Raw genomic sequence first — 24,617 nt, forward strand, 5'->3', positions numbered from 1 at the left:
TAATCATTGTGGAAGCATGATGGTGCACACGTGCACACGTGCACACGTGCACATAACAGAAAGGAAGGCGGTGGTTAGATAACTAAGTGTGTCATTGTAGCAAAGTATGTATCAACAGAAAATCTGATCTCTTAAACGTTTCGTTCATTTTTTCTTCTATTATCTATACAATAGGCCATCATTGATTTTGGTCCAATAGGCCTGGCATATTCCCACATTCAAGGAGCTTTCCGTTTTGATTGGGTTATTTTGCCTAAAAACCTATAGAACGTTTTAAAAACAAAATCTGCATCTGCCCGGCCTGGCAAGACTGGCCAAAAGGGTGTTTAGCATCCACAGTGGCTCTGCAAGTGTGAGAAGGGTATTCTCCGCTGCTGACCTGCTTTGCAGGCACCACATCACATGAGCCTGAAGCCACAGACTGGCCAAACTCGAGTTTCTAAGGCACTAATAAGTAATTTTTCAATTAATATGTATTTAATTATAAGTAAGTCACAGCCTATATTTGCAATTTATAGACTTGAATGAATTAATATAACAAAATGTTTAATTGCTGAGAGCTTTATGTACGTACCAGCTTATTGTGTCGCACGCGCAAATGCTTCACAATGTATTTCTTTGTAGACTATAGCCTTGAAATAATATAGGCTAAATAATTCATGTTTGTTCAATCTTGGGCTCCATGTCTGGCTCCTGACCTATTTAGAGTGCTTACAATGCATGCGGAAACTAATCAGACCCATTCACTTTTTCCACATTTTGTTACGTTACAGTACTATTCTAAAAAGGACTACATTAGTTTTTTTCACTCATCAATCTCCACACAATACCCCATAATGACAAAGCAAAACAGGTTTCTCATTTTTTTGTTGTAAATGTATCAAATGGAAAAAAAACTGAAACATCACATTTACGTTAGTATTCAGACCCTTTACTCAGTACTTTGTTGAAGCACCTTTGGCAGGATGACATCCTCAATTCTTCTTGGGTATGACACTACAAGCTTGGCACACCTGTATTTGGGGAGATTCTCCCATTCTTTTCTGCAGACCCTCTCAAGCTCTGTCAGGTTGTATGGTGAGCATCGCTGCACAGCTATTTTCAGGTCTCTCCAGAGATGTTCGATTGGGTTCAAGTTCGGGTCTGGCTGGGCCACTCAAGGCCATTCAGAGACTTGTCCCGAAGCCAATCCTGTGTTGTCTTGGCTGTGTGGGTAAGGTCATTGTCCTGTTGGAAGGTGAACCGTCGCCCCAGTCTGAGGTCCTGAGCCCTCTGGAGCAGGTTTCTTTCAGTACTTTGCTCCGTTCATCTTTTCCTTGATCCTGACTAGTCTCCCAGTCCCTGCAGCTGAAAAACATGGTGCCAGGTTTCCTCCAGATGTGACACTTGGCATTCAGGCCAAAGAGTTCAATCTTGGTTTCATCAAACCAGAGAATCTTGTTTGTCATGGTCTGAGAGTCTTTTAGATGCCTTTTGGCAAACTCCAAGTGGGCTGTCATGTGCCCTTTACTGAGGAGTGGCTTCCGTCTGGCCACTCTACCATAAAAGCCTGATTGGTGGAGTGCTGCACAGATGGTTGACCTTCTGGAAGGTTCTCCCATCTCCACAGAGGAACCATTGAGTTCTTGATCACCTCCCTGACCAAGGCCCTCTCCCCCGATGGCTCAGTTTGGCCGGGCGGCCAGCTCTAGGAAGAGTCTTGGTGGTCCCAAACTTTTTCCATTTAAGAATGGAGGCCACGGTGTTCTTGGGGACCTTCAATAGTACAGACATTTTTTGGTACCCTTCCTCAGATCGGTGCCTCGACACAATCCTGTCTCGGAGCTCTACACACAATTCCTTCGACCTCATGGCTTGGTTTTTGCTCTGATCTTATATAGACAGGTGTGTGCCTTTCCAAATCATGTCCAATCAATTGAATTTACCACAGGTGGACTCCAATCAAGTTGTAGAAACATCTCAAGGATGATCAATGGAAACAGGATGCACCTGTATGTGGATTGCACCTGTATGCACCACCATATGGATTAGTTTCAATACTTAAAAACCAAATGGTAGGTCCAGCTCGTCATAAAAATAGATGCATGTTAAATTGTGATTTTGAAGAATGAATCGAATTAGGAGCGGCAGTTTTTCCCCCCTGTCAGCGCTGAGCGTTTTTCAGCGGCGCTGTTTGAAAGGACATGGAGCGCCGGAGCACAAGCACTCATTCTGCCTTCCCCACTTCTCTCTCCCTTCACAGAGTCGGGGGGGATGTCTTCCATTAGGGATATCAAGAGGGAGAAGACTACACTTAAAAGACTCCAGGCAGAAAGAGAGAAGGGTCTGCGTTCCAAAAGGCACCCTATTACCACTACATTTGAACTGGGCCCATAGGGATCTGGTGAAAAGTTGTGCACTATGCAGTAAGGGAATAGGGTGTCATATGGGACACAGACAAGGAGGATGTCCTCTTTCTATGTCTCCTTTCATCATATCGTAAATGTACTAGACTCAGTAATGACATTCAACCTCAACTCTACTGTTGATACCTGTGTTGTGATAGCAACATAACAGTCCAGCAGTATATTGTAGTAGTAGTAGGGCCTGTTTAACTACACAGGCATGGGCTAACTTGAGCCCAGAGTTGTTTCTGACCAGATCACATTGTCAGGAAAAACTCCTGCCGAATAGTCCGAATGAATCTAAGATAAGTCAAGAAATCTGTAATTAATTTTGACGTTTTTGCCGAGGAAGTCTTAGTCACGCAGATGTTACTAAGATGTTTGGTGCAGTATTTCTCAAGTGAAAAGTGCATGAAAACTAGTCGTCTGTTGTTGAACGACAACAAACTGATGAAGGGGCATAAACTGGCTACCGAATTTCGACAAGGCTCAAGAAAAAATGCTGTGTGCTCCAACAGCTGGAAAAAAAAACCTGCTGAACGCTGCCCAACACCAAAATGAACAAACATAAAAATGTTGATTAATATATCTGTGAATTCTTTTGACTGGGAAGCATACGGTAAGCTTTACTGTAGAGGTGCTGGGTGCATGGAGTTGGATAGAGGGTAGACTTGCTACACAGCTTGTTATAGCATGGGCAGCGCCATCGAGGTCTTTCTCCATTTTAAATGGGTTAAAGGGACAATATTCAGTTCAGTTTTGTTAAACAGCAGATTGCCCCGTGGGGAGATCATCATAGCAAAGATAGGAGGTTTTCTCTCTTTTCCATCTCTATGGCCCGGGTGTCTGAGCTGAGCCCTGACTTATGTGTGGCTGAGTCCTCTCCATCTCCTCCCGAAAAGGACCCGACAAAGGGTTGCCCTCGCTCCAGTGCGCTCATGAGCCGCCCTGTGTTTGTGTGTGTGCTCTGAGCTGGAGACACAACGGATTCCCTCTTTTAGGATAGCAGACCCGGCACTGGAACTAGTCTCAGCAAATATAATTGATGCCATCTTTTTAAAAGTGTCTCCAACAGGCTTAAAAGAAATGGCAATCTTCGGCGTCACCCCTGTGTTTGGACGTCATAGTTTGAATAGTCTTGCATCATGCCAGGCTCTTGTAAACTCAGCAAAAAAAAGAAACAGCCCTTTTTCAGGACCCTGTCTTTCAAAGATAATTCGTAAAAACCCAAGTAACTTCACAGCTCTTCGTTGTAAAGGGTTTAAACACTGTTTCCCATGCTTGTTCAATGAACCATAAACAATGAACATGCACCTGTGGAACGATCGTTAAGACACTAACAGCTTACAGACAGTAGGCAAATGAAAACTTAGGACACTAAAGAGGCCTTTCTACTGACTGAAAAACACCAAAAGAAAGATGCCCAGGGTCCCTGCTCATCTGCGTGAACGTGGCTTAGGCATGGTGCAAGGTGGCATGAGGACTGTAGATGTGGCCAGGGCAATAAATTGCAATTTCCGTACTGTGAGACACCTAAGACAGCACTATAGGGAGAGAGGACGGACAGCTGATCGTCCTCGCATTGGCAGACCACGTGTAACAACACCTGCACAGGATCGGTACATCCAAACATCACACTTGTAGGTGCCTTGGTGGAAGAGTAGGGTAACATCTCACAGCAAGAACTGGCAAATCTGGTGCAGTCCATGAGGAGGAGATGCACTGCAGTACTTAATGCAGCTGGTGGCCACACCAGATACTGACGGTTACTTTTGATTTTGACCCCCCCTTTGTTCAGGGACACATTATTCCATTTCTGTTAGTCACATGTCTGTGGAACTTGTTCAGTTTATGTCTCAGTTGTTGAATCTTGTTATGTTCATACAAATATTTACACATGTTAAGTTTGCTGAAAATAAAGAGGACGTTTCTTTATATGCTGAGTTTATGTAATCTCTGGAGGGACACATCTTGTGAAGATGACTAGCTCATAGTGAACTGGGCTGTTAATCTGTCAATTGGATCCCAGACATATAGTATGATCAGCCAAAACTGATCTTAGATCTGCTGCTAACTGTGTCCAGGGTATCTCACAAAGGCTAGCGGTAGCTCCCAAACTGATCCTAGATCTGCTGCTAACTCTGTGTCCAAGGAAAGACAGAGGAACTGATTCAGAGAGAAAACTCATATCATGTGGATATAACCTCTATAAGAGCATGTACATTCAGTCTCTTAGTATCTATGATGGTAACTACTGTATACATTATCAAAAGTAAACTATGGATCAGTTTTAGAGTTGATGTACAGTATATGAACTCAAAAAGATTTAAAGTTCAACAAACTCAGAAAGGTCACGTGAAATTAACTGGACTCCAGCATAACCAACCCACGGGAGACCAGGAGAACATTACAGTGGTCTGGACAGGGGTCAGAGGTCAAAGAGGCCCTGCTCTGATGGCTGGTCTCCCAGGGGTTGAGTGACCAATGCACAGCCCTGACATCCCCGCAGCTGGACAGCCTGCCACTCAACAACACATCCCACCGGCGTCCACCATTTTGTTTTTTGTTCCCATTGTTGACATCACAGATAGCTATTTTTCGAGAGACCCATTATGCAACCGCAGACCACTGAGGCCGCCTCTTAAATGGCTCTCTAATCCCTATTTAGTGAACTCTGGTCAAAAGTAGTGCACTAAATAGAGAATAGGGTTCCATTAGGGACACATCCCCTGGATCTTCTGGTCTAGCTGAGGTTTTCAGCTGCGTCTTTCCTGGTGTTTATGTGAAGTACGCTTTTGGAAAGTCTGGCATGCGTTCCTGACACAGACGCTATGTCAAAAACAGTTAAGGCCTGGAGGTGGCCCTGTCTAACTCAATACTCAGAACACTTAGAAGTACATGAAGTGGCAAAGTACTGTACTTTTCTTATGCGGAACAATGAAAATACATACACACACTGCTCTGTACATAAGTCTAATCCTAGCCAAGGGTTGCAAAATTCTGTTAACTTTTTTTTCACAACATTTCTGGAAAACCTGGGTATTTTGGGAAAGTTGACAGAATTGCGCAACTCTTTCATAGCCTGTTCTGTACCTGGGAAGTAGCCGGTAATCTCCTGCGTACTCATCATATTTGTAATGGACCACGTGTAGTTGGGAGTTGTAGTACTCGCAGGCCTGGAATAGAGGAGAAGAAAGAGGAAGAGGAGGAAATGGAGGGGAGAGAGGTTCTGTTATTGCCTTAGTCCAGGTGAATAACAGACAGTTGATTCTGTCTGTATATATGACCGTGTGTGTGAGTGTGTTTTATTTCATGTATTCATTTGACCTTTATTTTAACAGGGAGTCCCATTGAGACAATGGTCTCTTTCGCAACTACACAACAAATTACACATAGGAAATAAACCAATCACATTCCTCAGCAAAGAGGTTCTCAATCAACAACAATAGAGATGTGTGTGTGTGTGTGTGTGTGTGTGTGTGTGTGTGCGCGCGTCTTGGCATGGGCAGTTGATGCTTAAAATCCCCTCTCTGTCACAACGTGGTTCTTATACAGCTCTACAGATAGTCTCACACACACACACACACACAGCACAGTAATGGTAATGTAAAGGCAGTGTACAGCTTTGTTTTACATGAGTAGCTGTCCTCATACAACCCAGTGTGACGCAAGCTAGGGCTGCAGAGTCTGCCTCCCTCCACAACATCAATGTCGCGTCCCAAATTGTGCCATATTCCCTACATAGTACACTACTTTTTGACACGGGCCCATAGGGAAAAGGGTGCCATTTGTAGAGGGAGGCAGACTCCGCAGCCCGAGCTTGGCTTCACACAGGTCATCTTGGAGCCCCACAAGCTTACAGAGTTACAAGATTGAATCCATGATTAGATTAATCAAACCGTAGGAAGAATTGAATTAACATTCTGTCCCACGGGCTTGAGTTACAGACTTTCTTTCTCTCCCTCTCGCTCTCTTCTCTCTGTCTCTCACATGCACACAAAGCGCAGATACGCAAGCTCGGTTACGCGCAAGCGCACTCCCTCTCACTCGTAAACACACACACACACAGACACTCACTCACGCACGCACTCTCACCCTCTCTCTCTATCTCCTCTCAGCAGTATGTTTTCTCTGTTGTTCTGTGGATTCTCATCTTCTTTCTGTCTGAGTGGCGGTATCATTATCTACCACTTAAACACAGCTCCACTGGCAGTCATCACGTTCATTATTAAAGACACTCAAAACATATTTACTTCCACAAGGCAATAACACATGTCTGGGAGCACACACTTAAATAGCCATTCTCTCTCTCTCTCTCTCTCTCTCTCTCTCTCTGTGTGTGTCTCTCTCTCTCTATGGCCTCTCACACGCACCCCGTCATCAGTAAGCTGTGACGGTGTGGTGTCTGGTGTGTTTCCGTATGCAGCGAGGATATCTGTGAGACAATGGTTTGGCTAATTGGAGCACTTCCTCCTAGCCGGCGTGTGCTGTAACTCTTTCACTTCAGCCGCCCCCCCCCCCCCCTCCATCAAACATGACGTGTCACGATAAGAGCGTGAAAACAGGCACACCCAAATGGCAGCCAACTGCTTTTGACCAGGGCCCATAGGGTACCACCACAAATGATTGCCCTATAAAGGGAATCGGGTTGCCATGTGGGTCACAGCCACAGTATAGGCTTATCAGATCCACATCTTCAACTGACAATCCAATAGGGGAAATGTATGCAAAATTTCGCTGGTTGTCGTCATTTGCATTTCTAGGGTTCCTCAAAAAGAGATGAAATGGTTTCATGGTTAAAAAGGTGGCAGTGGTGGCTGTGTAGCTATCGTAACTAAGGAGACACTGCATTAAATCCAACACAACAGTCAACTGAGGGGAAATTTTTATATCACCCACAGACTTGACTTCATCCATCTAAAGTAGTTGACAAGTTATGTTTCTGAAAACACAGCCTTGCTCTCACACAGGCCCAGGGTGGCAGGTAGCCTAGTGGTTAGAGCGTTGGGCCAGTGACTGAAAGGATGCTGGATCGAATCCCCGAGCTGACAAGGTAAAAATCGATCGTTCTGAGCAAGGCAGTTAACCTCGTGTTCCCCGGGTGCCGAAGATGTCGATTAAAGCAGTCCCTCGCACATCTCTGATTCAGAGGGGTTGGGTTAAATGCGGAAGACACATTTCAGTTGAAGGCATTCAGTTGTACAACAGACCAGGTTTTCCCCATCCCAAATGCCTCCCTACATTAGAGCACTACGTTTGACCAGAGCCCTATGGGAAATAGGGTGAGCATTATAAAGGGAATAGGGTACCATTTGGGATGCAGACCCATACACTAGGCAGCAACTGAAACCTCCCAGCCACCACCCATAGCCCTTAGTGTCTTTGCAGGCCAGCCCAACTAAGCAGAGCAGAGTCCCTCCAAAACAACAGGATTCAGTGGACAAAATCCCTGCTCTCTCTCTCTCTCTCTCCCTCTCCATCCCTGCATGGCCAGCAGGCAGCCTCAGATGATTCAGCTCCATAGACGAGTTTATTGGAAGCAGCAGTCAGCGGTCCAGTCAGCTCAGCCCCACAGCTCCGACAACACGGCTGGGTTCCCCACCTACACTACTACATATAGTCCTGACCATTACCCGGACGACCCCCACGCCAAGCTGCCTGCCAGACTGAATGTGGAGTCAGCCCTGCTCCACAGCCCTCCTCTGCACCCAAGCCCAATCACACAACTAAGCATGGCACTCTCTCTCTCAAACACTCACCTGTCTGACCAGCAGACACTCGGCTTGAAGCTCGGCCCCCTGGGGCACGGTGGACTGCAGTGTCCGTCTCTCCAGGGGCACTGTGGACACCTGGGGGGGACAGAGGGGGAGGAGACATCAGATGGGGAGGGGCAGTTTGATGTCAGGTGAAAAGATCATCTCTTGTGAAAGACTGTCGGGCTGAAAGGCGCGTGGACTTGACATCTCAACCTCTTCCCCTAGAAGAAAATTCTATAGCTGTTGTTTATGCGAGAGCTGGTTTTGGATTACTGAGATGAGGTAAAAGCTGATACATGCAGAAGTGGGATAGGATATATGTGCAGGTCCGAATATGAAAATGCTTGAACTCCAAGGATACAGTCTTTACCACTATGATGTACAGTCAGATCACTGAGCCCTATTCAAGTGTGTCAGCACTTGACGAATAACACCTGACCAAGAGCTCCGGGGTGGTCATAATTCATTCATAAATATTGCGGTCAAAAATAGCAAATGGCTCAAATAAAAGGCTCAAATAAATCATCCATACCTAGAAGGAAAGATTGAAGTTGGAGAAATACTGCTCTCACTGATTACGCAGCTAGTGGCAACTCTATGCAATTCTGTCTCTGTCCCAAATGGCACCCTATTCCTATAGGACTCTAGTCAAAAGTAGTGCACTATATAGGGAATAGGGTGTCATTCGGGACGTAGGCCACTGAGAACAGCCAAGTTCCCGTCCTCTCTGATCAATGCTTGGTTCTGATTTACTGTGTCTGCAGTCAGCTGTTTAAAATGCAGCACACTCAGAGGAAGGACATGTATTTTGGGGTTTTGGAAGCAAATTAGGTTTGTCCATTAGCAAGTGAATTGGAGTTTCAATTAGATTGAGCTATGGAGACCCAGCAAATGAAACAGGACTGTTTGGTTGCTGTGTGTGTGTGTGTGTGTGTGTGTGTGTGTGTGTGTGTGTGTGTGTGTGTGTGTGTGTGTGTGTGTGTGTGTGTGTGTGTGTGTGTGTGTGTGTGTGTGTGTGTGTGTGTCTGACGGTAGCAGAGTCATCAATTTAAACATCAACTCAGGGATCGAGAGCCGAGTCATTTCCCTAAAACCAATTAAAACGAGTTAATATGAAGTGGCAGTCTTAAGGAGTCACATTAGCGCACTAATTAAGTCACTAATGATAAACAGCCACGGGACACTGGGGGAGCAATGGGGGAATGAGGGGCTCAGAATGCAAAATGAGTGTGTGTCTGTCTGTCCTTCTGTCTTGTTGAAAAACATTGGTGTGGCTGGTATGAGGCGGCAGGTAGCCTAGTGGTTAGAGCGTTGAAAGGTAGAGCATTGAAAACTTGCAACTGAAAGGTTGCAAGTTTGAATCCCCGAGCTGACAAGGTACAAATCTGTCGTTCTGCCCCTGAACAAGGCAGTTAACCCACTGTTCCTAGGCCGTCATTGAAAATAAGAATTTGTTCTTAACTGACCTGCCTAGTTAAATAAAGGTAAAATAAATAAAATAAATGAGCCAGACACAGACAGTCCCACACACAACCACACCCTCATTCCCACACCCCCATTCCCACACCCCCATTCCCCCACACACACAGCAAATTAAGTAAGTGCAAGGAGGTAGTTTGTGGGTGACATACAGACAGCCTTGACAGAGACAGAATGGCATTCACACACACACACGTCTCGAACGCACATGCACGTACACACACAGACGCGTTCGTACCCACCGTGAAATCGTTGTCGGGGAAGAGGAGCAGCTCTCTGAGGGGGTCTTCCTTCAGCTCATCTCCCAGGTCACAGATCACAGCCTCGTAGTCCAGAGGGTCTATCAGCTTGGGTTTCTCCTGCTGGAACACACGCAAACAGACAGACATTTTACTTGACTTATCCCATGTGGCAGTGAAATAAAACACTTGGGTACTACTTGGGGAAACACAGATGAGAATGTGGCGGACGCTGGATTCCAATCCCGGTCCATGTGGAACACACTCATTATCAAAATTGCGCGGTCAGCCATACACTTGATGACTGCTGCAACAGTCACACCATGGGGATATCCAACATATTCAACTATTAGGTCACACAGAAAGTCTTCTACATCTAGGGCTTATCATGCTGTAACACACAGAGAGAGAGAAAGACAGACAGACAGCCAGCAACACAAATGACTACGCTTTCACCAAGTGCAATTTGCCTCTACACTGTTCAACAATCATGACTTATAAACCTCTCTGAACTCTGAGAGAAGTCAGCCAGTCAACAAGTGTTCTTCAAATCAAAGACGATCCAAATGGTGTGGCTAGGCAAATTGTCTAAACCTCAGAACATCTGTTAATCTATCTATTTATCTATGGATGGGCATAAATCTTTTTGTTGTTGTTGCAAGGCATGAAAAACTAGCTACCCCCTCACTTCCTGTGTTTACTCCGTCACCATTGGATCAGCTGCACAGACGTCAAGGCTGCACCCAAAATGCGACCCCGTTCCCGATAGACCCTGGCCAAAAGTGGCGCACTTGCATAGCGAAGAGAGTGCCATTTGGACGCAGGCCCCAGTCTAGAGGGGTGGGGAAGAGAGAAGTTAAATCGAGGATTAAGTGGCTACATGTCATGTGCCAAACCAAACTGAACCACAAAAACATGTCGAGCCGTTCCCCTCTTTCCAACGAGGGAAACTGTTTGACTGACAGATGGACACTATATCACATTCGCAGTGATCATAACAGCTCGGGAAAACGTATTTAAATGACAGGCTCAATGTCACCTATTATTTGTAGATTCTGGTGCTCAATTGTATTCAGATGCAAAGGATTACGTCAGAGATTCGAGTTCTGAAATGACCGTAGACTGCTATATCACAAAGGCAGACGTTTACAATACATTTTAGGTTAAGGGTTAGGCTACACATCTGCACAACACATGGTCTCGACAAGCCCATCCACACAGTGCGTTTCACAGAAAGTCGAAATGGACTGCACATGATGAGACGAGGGTATTTCCGTCCTCAAAGGAAAGCGTTATGTCTTATTCATCACTGCTAACAAAAACTGTGGTCGGAGAAGATGAAAAGTGAAGACCTGTGTTCTCTGTTCACACGCCCATAGCGGGGGGTTCCGACCACTACCCCCTGTTCAGTTAGACCAGGGGTGTATTCATTAGTGCACACCGTAGCAAAACGGTTTAAAAAGGAAATGGGTTTATTGGATTTCTTAAAGGGTTTCTTAAGTTCAGCTAGGCCCCTCCCCATTTCAACCTCCGTTTGGTTCCTAGTGAACACACCTCTGACCGAATGCACCCCTCACCCACAAGGGAAAGAGGTAGAAACCAAGCAGTCATTGAGGCATAAAACCATGACAAAGAATGTGACAAAAAACGAAAGACAGAAAAATACCCAGAATCATAACATTCCTTGTTGTGAGGAAGGATCTTGGTGTGACTCAAATGTAAAAAAATAAATAATAATAAACAATTTGTTTATACGAACTGTACCTGACTGGAAGGGAGAATGACGACTGAGGACAATTTCATTTCTCAACCTCACAGAAATGTCTACCAAGACAATATCTTTTTGCCAGAGTGGCCTGTGGTCCAGCGGTTAGTGCCGAGTACCCGCCCCAGCACACGTTTAGCCAAAACTTCCCGTCCGCATGGGTTCGAATCTGCCTCGCAATCTCTCCTACCTTGGTTCCGGTCAGTAGGGATCTTACCATACAGACGGACTGGGGGGAGGGGCAGAGAAACACATGAACAACAGTCTTTCGTATTCAGCATTCATTCACGCTGTTGCCAAATCCCTTAATCACCCTACTGAGCAGGGCTGTGGGTTTGGCTCATTCAGTTTTGACACTTGACTAGAGGCACTGAGGGGTCAAATGGCACCCCTTAGTTTTGGTCTAGTTTTGGTTCCCCTTTAGTCTGGTCAGAAATAGTGCAATGGTGAGGGAGTAGGGTGTCATTAAGACAGACAAAACTGCTGGGAAAACGACACACCACCGTGTAAGGAAATAGGCGCTGATAACAGTCAGCCGAAGCTAGCTTAGCGTCATACACCTCCCCTGACACCTGACGTACCATCGGCTCAGTAACACAGCAGCTTGGTGCCGACTGAGACTTCAGAGTTAGCCGTGTTGCTGTCGGCGTCGTATCAAATCTCAGAGCAGCTCGATACACGCTACGTAAACACCTACACGTTTGGTGTCTACATTGCACCAGACAACATCACACCGATATAGTTAGGATGTTGCGGAGCATTTGCACAATCAGACCTATGTACGGAGGCGTACAAGTCCCTTGCTGACAACCTCCTATCTCCAGTTTGAATGTTGTGAACATATAGATCACTTTCCCTGATTGTACATGGCCACTCCACTGGTTAAAAACTCAGATAGACATAGGGAGCGATACTGTTTTGAGTCTCTGCCAGTTACAGATACCAACACACCAATCAGATAGCCAATGACTCTCTGTTTGACTAACTAGTATTAGGCAAAGGCCAGCAATGTCCAATTCCAACCTGTGTCATGTCGGTTAGCCTCATGTTGACAGACAGGTGCAGTGTAGAGTGAAGACTGATTGGAGACTGATCCTGGGTCAGTTTCGTCTTTCACCCACTAATGATTAAGGTTAGGACTGGGGAATGGGAAGCTGATCCTAGATCTGTACCTAAGGGGAACTTCACCCCGGATCGACAGGTGCAACAGAAAGGAACAGGAAGCCCAGGGCAATAAAAACACACAGGTTACGACACTGCACTAAAGAGGGAGATAGAAAGATAGAAATATAGATAGCTAGATAGACAGAGAAGAGAAAGAGAGGGCATACATACAACGCTCAGGCGGTTGAAATCGTTCCGCACACGCCTGGTCTTATCCCTGTTCTTCCTTCGGAACGTGATCTTACTCCTGAAACTCATCCTGGTTCAAAACGGGAGACGACTGCACACGGATACCGGTGACACACACTGACACGAGAACACAGAGAGGGACATGTGTTCCAGCAGGCAGAAGCAGAAGGTCCATTGAAGGGTGTGCGAGACCTGTTGGAGCGCGTGGTGGCCCAAGGAGGAAGTAGAGACTTGATGTCACGCAGTGACAGGAGGTGCAGCAGGGGAAACTTACAACAACAGAAAAAGTCCAACCACCAAACCACTCTCTCGCTCCGCTTCTCTCTGTAGACCGCTTTCTCTCTCTCTCTCTCTGTTCTTAATCTCACCACAGTTTCGGGATGGATTCCCGCTGGGGCCGCTCATATGGAAAATGTACTGTGCGCACGCACTACGGTCACTCACTTGGTATAAAAACGTCTGACGAATGGCATTAATTATATCCTCATAATTATTATGAATATTATTATTATTATTAGATCCATTAGCCATAGTAACATTACAGGGCTGGCTATACTTAGTTGTGCTTGGTACTGCTTGGTAATAGTGACACTGCGTACACATCGGTCGAGACTAAAGTGACCACATCTCCCCGCTACGTCACACAACTGAATTCTTACAGACTACCACCATGACACACTCTTGGTTTTTGTCTCCATGGTTGTAATCAATGCCCAACCCTCTCACTCTCTTTTCACAAACATGCATACACACACACACGCACACACACGCACACGCACAACCTACAGTTGAAGTCGGAAGTTTACATACACTTAGATTGGAGTCATAAAAACCCCAGAAGATGATGTCCTGGCTTTAGAAGCTTCTGATGGGCTAATTGACATCATTTGAGTCAATTGGAGGTGTACCTGCGGATGTATTTCAAGGCCTACCTTCAGAAATTGTAGGCCTCCACAAGTCTGGCTCATCCTTGGGAGCAATTTCCAAACACCTGAAGGTACCACGTTGAGCTGTACAAACAATAGTACTCAAGTATAAACACCATGGGACCACGCAGTCAACATACCGCTCAGGAAGGAGACGCGTTCTGTCTCCTAGAGATGCACGTACTTTGGTGCGAAAAGTGCAAATAGATCCCAGAACAACAGCAAAGGACCTTGTAAAGATTCTGGAGGAAACAGGTACAAAAGTATCTATATCCACAGTAAAACAAGTCCTATATTGACATAACCTGAAAGGCCGCTCAGCAAGGAAGAAGCCACTGCTCCAAAACCGCCATAAAAAAACAGACTACGGTTTGCAACTGCACATGGGGACAAAGATCGTACTTTTTTGAGAAATTTCCTCTGGTCTGATGAAACAAAAATAGAACTGTTTGGCCATAATGAACATTATTATGTTTGGAGGAAAAAGGGGGAGGCTTGCAAGCCGAAGAACACCATCCCAACCGTGAAGCACGGGGATGGCAGCATCATGTTGTGGGGGTGCTTTGCTGCAGGAGAGACTGATGCACTTCACAAAATAGATGGCATCATGAGGATGGGAAATTATGTGGATATATTGAAGCAACATCTCAAGACATCCGTCAGGAAGTTAAAGCTTGGTCGCAAATGGGTCTTCTAAATGGACAATGACCCCAATCATACTTCCAATTGTGGCAAAATAGCTTAAGGACAACAAAGTCAAGGTATTAGAGTGGCCATCACAAAGCCCTGACCTTAATCCTATAGAAAATTAGTGGGCAGAACTGAAAAAGCGTGTGAGAGCATGGAGGCTTACAAACCTGACTCAGTTACACCAGCTCTGTCAGGAGGGATGGGACAAAATTCACCCAACTTATTGTGGGAAGCTTGTGGAAGGCTACCCGAAACGTTTGACCGAAGTTAAACAATTTAAAGGCAATGCTACCAAATACTAATTGAGTGTATGTAAACTTCTGACCCACTGGGAATGTGATGAAAGAAATAAAAGCTGAAATAAATAATTCTCTCTACTATTATTCTGACACTTCACATTCTTAAAATAAGGTGTTGATCCTAACTGACCTAAGACAGGGAATTTTTACTTGGATGAGATGTCAGGAATTGTGAAAAACACAGTTTAAATGTATTTGGCCAAGGTATATGTAAACTTCCGACCTGAACTGTAGATGTGTTTGAAGTGCAACTTCCTTTATTCTCCAGAGAAGGGGGGCATTTATAAACAAATAGGTGCACGCGAGGACACACATTTACATTTGAGTTATTTAGCAGACGCTCTTATCCCGAGCAAATTCCAAGAGTTAAGTGCCTTGCTCAAGGGCACATCGGCAGATGTTTCACCTAGTCGGCTCGGGGATTTGAACTAGCAACCGCTAGGCTACCGCACATACATACATACAACCCCCCACACACATACTTCCCTTGATGGAATTTCAATGCAGAACAGAGAGCTGTCAACTGCCAGACAGTTTGAGGAACTGACCCTGTGACGTCACAGCCTCTGAACCCGTGTTCCAAATTGTGCCCTATTCCCTACATAGTGCACTACTTTACTTTTGACCAGGGCTCATAGGGCTATGTTAAAATTAGTGCACTATATAGGGAATAGGGTGCCATTTGGGAATCAACCTGTCTGAGTGCTGTTAGCCTGATTACATTAACTACTGTTACGTCTTTTTATGTTATTGATCATTTTAAAAAGAGGTGAAAATGCTATCGATTTTTACTCTCTCCATCCATTGGTGGTCAATGCAACACCAGGGAAGAGCACCAAGAGTTTAAAGCTGTAATGCAGCATGACTTTGACACGCAAACCAACACATGAGAAGAACGATACAGACAGGGGTCACAGGAAGAGTCATTGACAGACACTGATTGAGAGAGAGGAGACAAGGGTTGCATCCCAAATAGCACCCTATTCCAATGGCCAAATGAAGAAACCATAGGCCCCGGGGCAGTTTTCAGCTGGGCTAACATAATTGCAAAAGGGTTTTCTAATGATCAATTAGCCTTTTAAAAGTATAAACTTGGAATAACTAACACAACGTGCCATTGGAACACAGGAGTGATGGTTGCTGATAATGGGCCTCCGTACGCCTATGTAGATATTCAATTTTTTGTAATATTTTTTTTAATCTGCCGTTTCCAGCGACAATAGTCATTTACAACATTAACAATGTCTACACTGTATTTCTGATCAATTTGATGTTATTTTAATGGACGAAAAATGTGCTTTTCTTTCAAAAACAAGGACATTTCTAAGTGAACCCAAACTTTTGAACGGTAGTGTATACAGTGGCTTGCGAAAGTATTCACCCCCCTTGGCATCTTTCCTATTTTGTTTCCTTACAACCTACAATTAAAATAGATGTTTTGGTGGTTTGTTTCAATTGATTTTCACAACATGCCTACCACTTTGAAGATGCAACATATTTTTTCTTGTGAAACAAACAATAAATAAAAAATAAAAAAACTGAAAACTTGAGCATGCATAACTATTCACCCCCCCCCCCCCCCCAAAGTCAATACTTTGTAGAGCCACATTTTGCAGCCATTTACAAGTCTCTTGGGGTATGTCTCTATAACCTTGGCACATCTAGCCATTGGGATTTTTGCCCATTCTTCAAGGCAAAACTGCTCCAGCTCGTTCAAGTTGGATGGGTTCGGCTGGTGTACAGCAATCTTTAAGTCATACCACAGATTCTCAATTGGATTGAGGTCTGGGCTTTGACTAGGCCATTCCAAGACATTTAAATGTTTCCCCTTAAACCACTTGAGTGTTGCTTTAGCAGTATGCTTAGGGTCATTGTTCTGCTGGAAGGTGAACCTCCGTCCCAGTCTCAAATCTCTGGAAGACCGAAACAGGTTTCCCTCAAGAATGTCCCTGTATTTAGTGCCATCCATCATTCCTTCAATTCTGACCAGTTTCCCAGTCCCTTCCGATGAAAAACATCCCCACAGCATGATGCTGCCACCACCATTCACTGTGGGCATGATTATCTCAGGGTGATGAGAGGTGTTGGGTTTGCGCCAGACATAGCATTTTCCTTGATGGCCAAAAAAGCTCAATTTTAGTCTCATCTGACCAGAGTACCTTCTTCCATATGTTTTGGGAGTCTCCCACATACCTTCTGGCAAACTCCAAACATGTTTGCTTATTTATTTTTTAAGCAATGGCTTTTTTCTGGCCACTCTTCTGTAAAGCCCAGCTCTATGGAGCGTACGGCTTAAAGTGGTCCTATGGACAGATACTCCAATCTCTGCTGTGGAGCTTTGTAGCTCCTTCAGGGTAATCTTTGTTGTCTTTGTTGCCTCTCTGATTAATGCCCTCCTTTTGCCTGGTCCGTGAGTTTTGGTGGGCGGCCCTCTCTTGGCAGGTTTGTTGTGGTGCCATTTTCTTTCCATTTTTTAATAATGGATTTAATGGTGCTCCGTGGGATGTTCAAAGTTTCTGATATGTTTTTATAACCCAACCCTGATCTGTACTTCTCCACAACTTTGTCCCTGACCTGTTTGGAGACCTCCTTGGTCTTCATGGTGCCGCTTGCTTGGTGGTGCCCCTTGCTTAGGGGTGCTGCAGACTCTGGGGTCTTTCAGAACATGTGTGTATATATACACTGAGATCATGTGACAGATCATGTGACACTTAAATAAAGTTCACCTGTGTGCAATCTAACTAATTATGTGACTTCTGAAGGTAATTGTTTGCACTAGATCTTATTTAGGGGCTTCATAGCAAAGGGGGTGAATACATACGCACGCACGACTTTCCGTTTATGTTCATTTACGTTTACGTTTATTTTTTTCATTTCACTTCACCAATGTGTACTATTTTGTGTATGTCCATTACATGAAATCCAAATAAAAATCTATTTAAATTACAGGTTGTAATGCAACAAAATAGGAAAAACGCCAAGGGGGATGAATACTTTTGCAAGGCAATATGTATCATATTAAATTATCATTGTAATTGCACACACATTGATGTCAGACGTGCACCTACTCCAGTGATCTGTTGCTGATGACTGGGATGAATGCAGGAGCAGATTTCAGGAGCAGGACAAGGCACCCTCTTTTTGACTGATGACTGATATAAGGGCATGTACGTGATAGGCCTATCTGGCGCATATGATTATAATAGTCGTACTGCTTCTTGACAGTGTCATAAAGTGTATTTTCTTAGTCCAAGTAAAGTGACAGAGTGGTCATAATGCTTCATGACAGTGTCATAAATTGTAAAGTGATAAAGTGATATAAAATATGAGGAAAAAAACATGACAAGAAGTCATTACAACAACAGAGGATTTAAGAAACTAACTTTAAAAAGAAAGGAAACTTCTTGGCAGAATATTTTTTTTTTTTATAAATGTGGGTTTTGACACTCTTTTGTAGGTGTCATAACTAGCCAAAAAAATAACGCAGTATATGTCACAATAGGTATAAACATATGGGTCATGACAGAGTTATGAACATATTATGACAGGTTATGACAAGTTATGTGAGCTGCTATGACATATCATGACATGGTTAAATGGAACATAATGTATTATGACACTGTGTGTCACATAAACTGTAATCTGTTACATTACCAGCAAAAATATTGTAATCAGAATACAGATACTTTTGAAAAAGTAGATGATTACTTCGAGGATTACGTTTTAAAATCTGAAAGGATTTTTGCAAGAAAACAAATCTTTGACAGTTCTCTGTTTTCTCAATGACATTCAAATCAGCATTGAAAAAAACCACAAGTTTAAGTTTGTTCCACCTGAGCGAGTCTGACCACAAGTCAGAGATGATTAAAACTCGTTTTTCAACCCCTCCACAAATTTCTTGTTAACAAACTATAGTTTTGGCAAGTTGGTTAGGACATCTACTTGGTGCATGACACAAGTAATCTTTCCAACAATTGTTTACACACAGATTATTTCACTTATAATTCACTGTATCACAATTCCAGTGGGTCAGCAGTTTACATACACTAAGTTGACTGTGCCTTTAAACAGCTTGGAAAATTTCAGAAAATGATGCCATGGCTTTAGAAGCTTCTGAAAGGCTAATTGACATCATTTGAGTCAATTGGAGGTGTACCTGCGGATGTATTTCAAGGCCTACCTTCAAACTCAGTGCCTCTTTGCTTGACATCATGGGAAAATCAAATGAAATCAGCCAAGACCTCAATAAAAAGATTGTAGACCTCCACAAGTCTGGTTCATCCTTGGGAGCAATTTCCAAATGCCTGAAAGGTACCACGTTCATCTGTACAAACAATAGTACTCAAGTATAAACACCATGGGACCACGCAGTCAACATACCGCTCAGGAAGAGATGCGTCCTGTCTCCTAGAGATGAACGTACTTTTGTACGAAAAGTGCAAATAAATCTCAGAACAACAGCAAAGGACCTTGTGACGATGCTGGAGGAAACAAGTACAAAAGTATCTATATCCACAGTAAAACAAGTCCAATATCGACATAACCTGAAAGGCCGCTCAGCAAGGAAAAAGCCACTTCTTCAAAACCGCCATAAAAAAGCAGACTACGGATTGCAACTGCACATAGGGACAAAGATCGTACTTTTAGGAGAAATGTCCTCTGGTCTGATGAAACAAAAATAAAACTGTTTGGCCAGAATGACCATTATTATGTTTGGAGGAAAAGGAGGAAAAAGAGGCTTGCAAGCCGAAGAACACCATCCCAACCGTGAAGCACGGGGGTGGCAGCATCATGTTGTGGGGGTGCTTTGCTGCAGGAGGGACTGGTGCACTTCACAAAATAGATGGCATCATGAGGGAGGAAAATTATGTGGATATATTGAAGCAACATCTCAAGACATCAGTCAGGAAGTTAAAGCCTGGTCGCAAATGGGTCTTCCAAATGGACAATGACCCCAACCATACTTCCAAAGTTGTGGCAAAATGGCTTAAGGACAACAAAGTCAAGGTATTGGAGTGGCCATCAGAAAGCCCTGACCTCAATCCTATGGAAAATGTGTGGGCAGAACTGAAAAAGCGTGTGAGAGCAAGGAGGCTTACAAACCTGACTCAGTTACACCAGCTCTGTCAGGAGGAATGGGACAAAATTAACCCAACTTATTGTGGGAAGCTTGTGGAAGGCTACCCAAAACGTTTGACCCAAGTTAAACAATTGAAAGGGAATGCTACCAAATACTAATTGAGTGTATGTAAACTTCTGACCCACTGGGAATGTGATGAAAGAAATAAAAGCTGAAATAAATCATTCTCTCTACTATTATTCAGACATTTCACATTCTTAAAATAAGGTGGTGATCCTAACTGATCTAAAACGAAATTGTTACTAGGATTAAATGTCAGGAATTGTGAAAAACTGAGTTTAAATGTATTTGGCTAAGGTGTATGTAAACTTCCAACTTCAACTGTACATTTTGTCTTATTTTAATGCCTCTTAAGGGGAAAGTAATCTAAAAGTAGCTGAATGTAATCAGATTAAGTTACTGAGTTTGGGTAATCCAAAAGTTATGTTACTGATTTGGAGCCCCTCAGGGGTGCATGCTCAGTCCTCTCCTGTACTCCCTGTTCACCCACGACTGCGTGGCCAGGCACAACTCCAACACTATCATTAAGTTTGCAGACGACACAACAGTGGTAGGCCTGATCAACGATGAGACAGCCTATAGGGAGGAGGTCAGAGATCTGGCTGGGTGGTGCCAGAATAACAACCTATCCCTCAACATAATCAAGACAAAGGAGATGATTGTGGACTACAGGAAAAGGAGGTCCGAGCACGCCACCATTCTCATCAACAGGGCTGTAGAGGAGCAGGTTGAGAGCTTCAAGTTCCTTGGTGTCCACATCACCAACAAACTAGAATGGTCCAAACACAACAAAGACTATTCCCCCTCAGGAAACTAAAAAGATTTGGCATGGGTCCTCAGATCCTCAAAGGGTTCTACAGCAGCAACATCGAGAGCATCCTGACGGGTACGCCTGGTACGGCAACTGCTCGGCCTCCGACCGCAAGGCACTACAGAGGGTAGTGCGTACGGCCCAGTACATCACTGGGGCTAAGCTGCCTGCCATCCAGGACCTCTACACCAGGCGGTGTCAGAGAAAGGCCCTAAAAACTGTCAAAGACCCCAGCCACCCCAGTCATAGAATGTTCTCTCTACTACCGCATGGCAAGCGGTACCGGAACGCCAAGTCTAGGACCAAAAGGCTTCTCAACAGTTTTTATCCCCAAGCCATAAGACTCCTGAACAAGTAATCCAATGGCTACCCGGACTATTTGCAATGTCCCCCCCCCCCCCCCCCCCAACCCGTCTTTTACGCTACTGTTACCATCTGTTTATCATATATGCATAGTCACTTTAACTATACATTCATGTACAATTAGCCTGACTAACCGGTTCCCCCGCACATTGGGTACCCGGGCTATCTACATTGTGTCCCGCCACACACCACCCCCTCTTTTACGCTACTGCTACCTCAATTAGCTTGACTAAACGGTGCCTGTATATAGCCTCACTACTGTATATAGCCTTGCTACTGGTATTTTTCACTGTCTTTTTACTGTTGTTTTTATTTCTTTATCCATTTTTCACCTAATACCTATTTTTTACTTAAAAATCGCACTGTTGGTTAGGGCTTGTAAGTAAGCATTTGTTGTATTCGGCGCACGTGACAAATAAACTTTGATTTGATTTCAATTTTGGACAGGTAACTAGTAACTGTAACAGATTGCAGTTAGAAAGTAACCTCCCCAACCCTGGAACTACCAATTAGATATCACGAAATTGCGGAGAAAAAGGGGTAAAAAGTACAAAATAATAATAATAATAATATATAATCCATAGATGGCAGTTCCCATTCAAGTCAGGACTGGCATCCATTGCTAGTGTACCGATGAGCTGAACAGTCAAATTGCCAGGGTAAGAGGTTACAAAATCCTTCCATGGATTATACACTAAATGACCAACAGTATTGGACACCTGCTCGTCAAACACCTCATTCCAAAATCATGGGCATTAACATTGAGTTGGTCCCACATTTGCTGCAATAACAGACTCCACTCTTCTGGGAAGGTTTTCCACTAGATGCTGGAACATTGCTGCGGGGACATGATTCCATTCAGCCACAAGAGCATTAGTGAGGTCCAATTCCAATTCATTCCAAAGGTGTTCGATGGGTTGGAGGTCAGGGCCCTGTGTAGGCCAGTCAAGTTCTTCCACACTGATTTTGACAAACCATTTCTGTATGGACCTCGCTTTGTGCACCGGGGCATTATCATGCTGAAACAGCAAAGGGCCTTCCCCGACCTGTTGCCACAAAGTTGGAAGCTCAGAATTGTTTAGAATGTCACTGTAAGCTGTAGCGTTAAGATTTCCCTACACTGGAACTAAGGGGCCTAGTCCGAACCATTAAAAAGACCATTAATCCTCCGACACCAAACTTTACATTTGGCACTATGCATTCGGGCAGGTAGCATTCTCCTGGTGTCCGCCAAACCCAGATTCATCGGTCGGACTGCCAGATGGTGATGAGTGATTCATTACTCCAGAGAATGTGTTTCCACTGCTCCAGAGTCCAATGGCGGCGAGCTTTACACGACTCCAGCTGACACTTGGCATTGCGCATGGTGATCTTAGGCTTGTATGCGGCTGCTCGGCCATGGGAACCCATTTCATGAAGCTCCAGACTAAAAGTTATTGTGCTGACGTGGCTTCCAGAGGCAGTAGCAGCACTTACAGTTGACCAGGGCAGCTCTAGCAGAGCAGAAATTTGACAAACTGACTTGTTGGAAAGGTGGCATCCTATGACTGTGCCACGTTTAACTTGTTAAATACACTCCAATCGGTGTAGATGAAGGGGAAGAGACAGGTTAAAAAAATATTTTTAAGCCTCGAGACAATTGAGACATGGATTGTGTATGTGTGCCATTCAGAGGGTGAATAGGCAAGACAAAATATTTAAATGCCTTTGAACTGGATATGGTAGTAGGTGTCAGGTGCACCAGTTTGTGTCAAGAACTGCAACGCTGGGTTTTTCACGCTTAACCGCTTCCCGTGTGTATCAAGAATGGTCCACCACCCAAAGGACATCCAGCCAACTTGACACAACTGTGGGAAGCATTTCAGTCAACGTGTGCCAGAGTCCCTGTGGAACGCTTTCGACACCTTGAGTCCAAGCCGTGACAAATTGAGGCGGATCTGAGGGAAAAGGGGAGGGGTGCAACTCAATATTAGGAAGGTGTCCTTAATGTTTTGTCCACTGTATATATTTCCTTAATACACATTTCCTTAATACATGCCTCTTGGGCCCCCCAGGGCCTGGACCCAGGGGCTTCAGCACTGGTAAGCCCCTGCATTAATCCAGCCCTGCCTATTCCTTATATAGTGCATTACTTTTGACCAGAACCCATAGTAATGCATTATATAGAGAAAGTAATGCACTACATAGGGAACAATAGGGTGCCATTTGGGACACACCCCTCAGATCAACAACACTCCAGGTATATGTTAGTACAGGGCCATTCCATTTGATTTCAATAACTATTTTGATACCAAAACATTCAGGAGATAAAGCTGCTCAAAGTTGCCCCGTTTGCATACCTCACCCCTACAATGACACTGTCATATCTTCATTACTGAAAAAGAGAAACGGTTGAATTTGATATCATTTGAAAGCTTACAATCAGGATGGTCAAACTATTTTATAATTTCTTGAAAAAAAAATCTCTAAACGTTGTCATTTTTTAACCTTTATTGGAAATCATCTAAAAACGCGTAAACTCTGATTTTTTTCCATTTTCACTTTTGTAGCTTAGTCCCTATTTCATGTCATTTGAGGTGTCCATCTTGTACCCGCCATCGGTTGAGACACAGAATGTTCTTGAATAAAGGGCGAGTGTCATGTTATGGCTGATAAATGTAGCTACTAAACATTACATTTCAACTTTCACATCGTACCACAAAGATGGCTGGAGGTCCACACATCAGGGTTTGTTTACTTGAATGGGAATATCTGTTGTTTTCAAATTCTACTATCAATCTTTCATAGGAAAGCTATTGAAATCATAGAAATATAGATAATAGAAAATTACATTCCCATCTAAGTTTACATTCAACGGTGGGTGGAGCGGTAGCCATCTTTGTGGTAGTAAATGGAAGTGAAAATGTCAATAGAATTTAAATGTCAATAGTGTACCAGCTAATTTCAGTGGTCTGAAGGGATAGGTCCATTCTATGGATTATGTTTCTATGAGTGAATTGGCACCCATCCTCTATTCAAGAGTATGCTGTGTCTCAACTGATAGCGGACACACCTGAAAAACCCTAGATTATGTAAATTAGGGTCTAAGATCCAACATACACTATATATACACAAAAGTATGTGGACACCCCTTCAAGTGTATTCGGGCTATTTCAACCACACCCATTGCTGACAGGTGTATAAAATCGAGCACACAGCCATAGACAAACATTGGCAGTAAAATGGACTTACTGAAGAGCTCAGTGACTTCAACGTGGCACCGTCATAGAATGCATCCTTTCCAACAAGTCAGTTCGACAAATTCCTGCCCTGCTAGAGCTGCCCCGGTCAACCGTAAGTGCTGTTATTGTGAAGTGAAAACGTCTAGGAGCAACAACGGCTCAGCCGCGAAGTGGTAGGCCACACAAGCTCA

General features: G+C 44.1%; 1 protein-coding gene across 8 annotated transcripts in view; it reads right to left on the reverse strand.

Annotated features, from left to right (window-relative positions):
• Positions 1–24,617, reverse strand: part of LOC129821773 (dedicator of cytokinesis protein 10-like) — a 175,742-nt gene that overhangs the window by 91,820 nt on the left and 59,305 nt on the right. For 6 of the 8 annotated variants that reach the window (XM_055879404.1, XM_055879410.1, XM_055879403.1 and 3 more), the window contains exons 2-4: positions 9,862–9,981; positions 8,144–8,233; positions 5,478–5,560 (exon numbers count right to left, since the gene is read on the reverse strand). In XM_055879404.1, coding sequence (XP_055735379.1) covers positions 5,478–5,560; positions 8,144–8,233; positions 9,862–9,981 — 293 coding nt within the window. Of the gene's footprint in view, positions 1–5,477; positions 5,561–8,143; positions 8,234–9,861; positions 9,982–12,958; positions 13,170–24,617 lie in introns of those variants that run through there. The other 2 variants (XM_055879406.1, XM_055879405.1) reach the window with 2 other exon arrangements.

Source organism: Salvelinus fontinalis, chromosome 24 (genome assembly GCF_029448725.1).
Source record: "Salvelinus fontinalis isolate EN_2023a chromosome 24, ASM2944872v1, whole genome shotgun sequence".
Lineage (NCBI taxonomy): Eukaryota > Metazoa > Chordata > Actinopteri > Salmoniformes > Salmonidae > Salvelinus > Salvelinus fontinalis.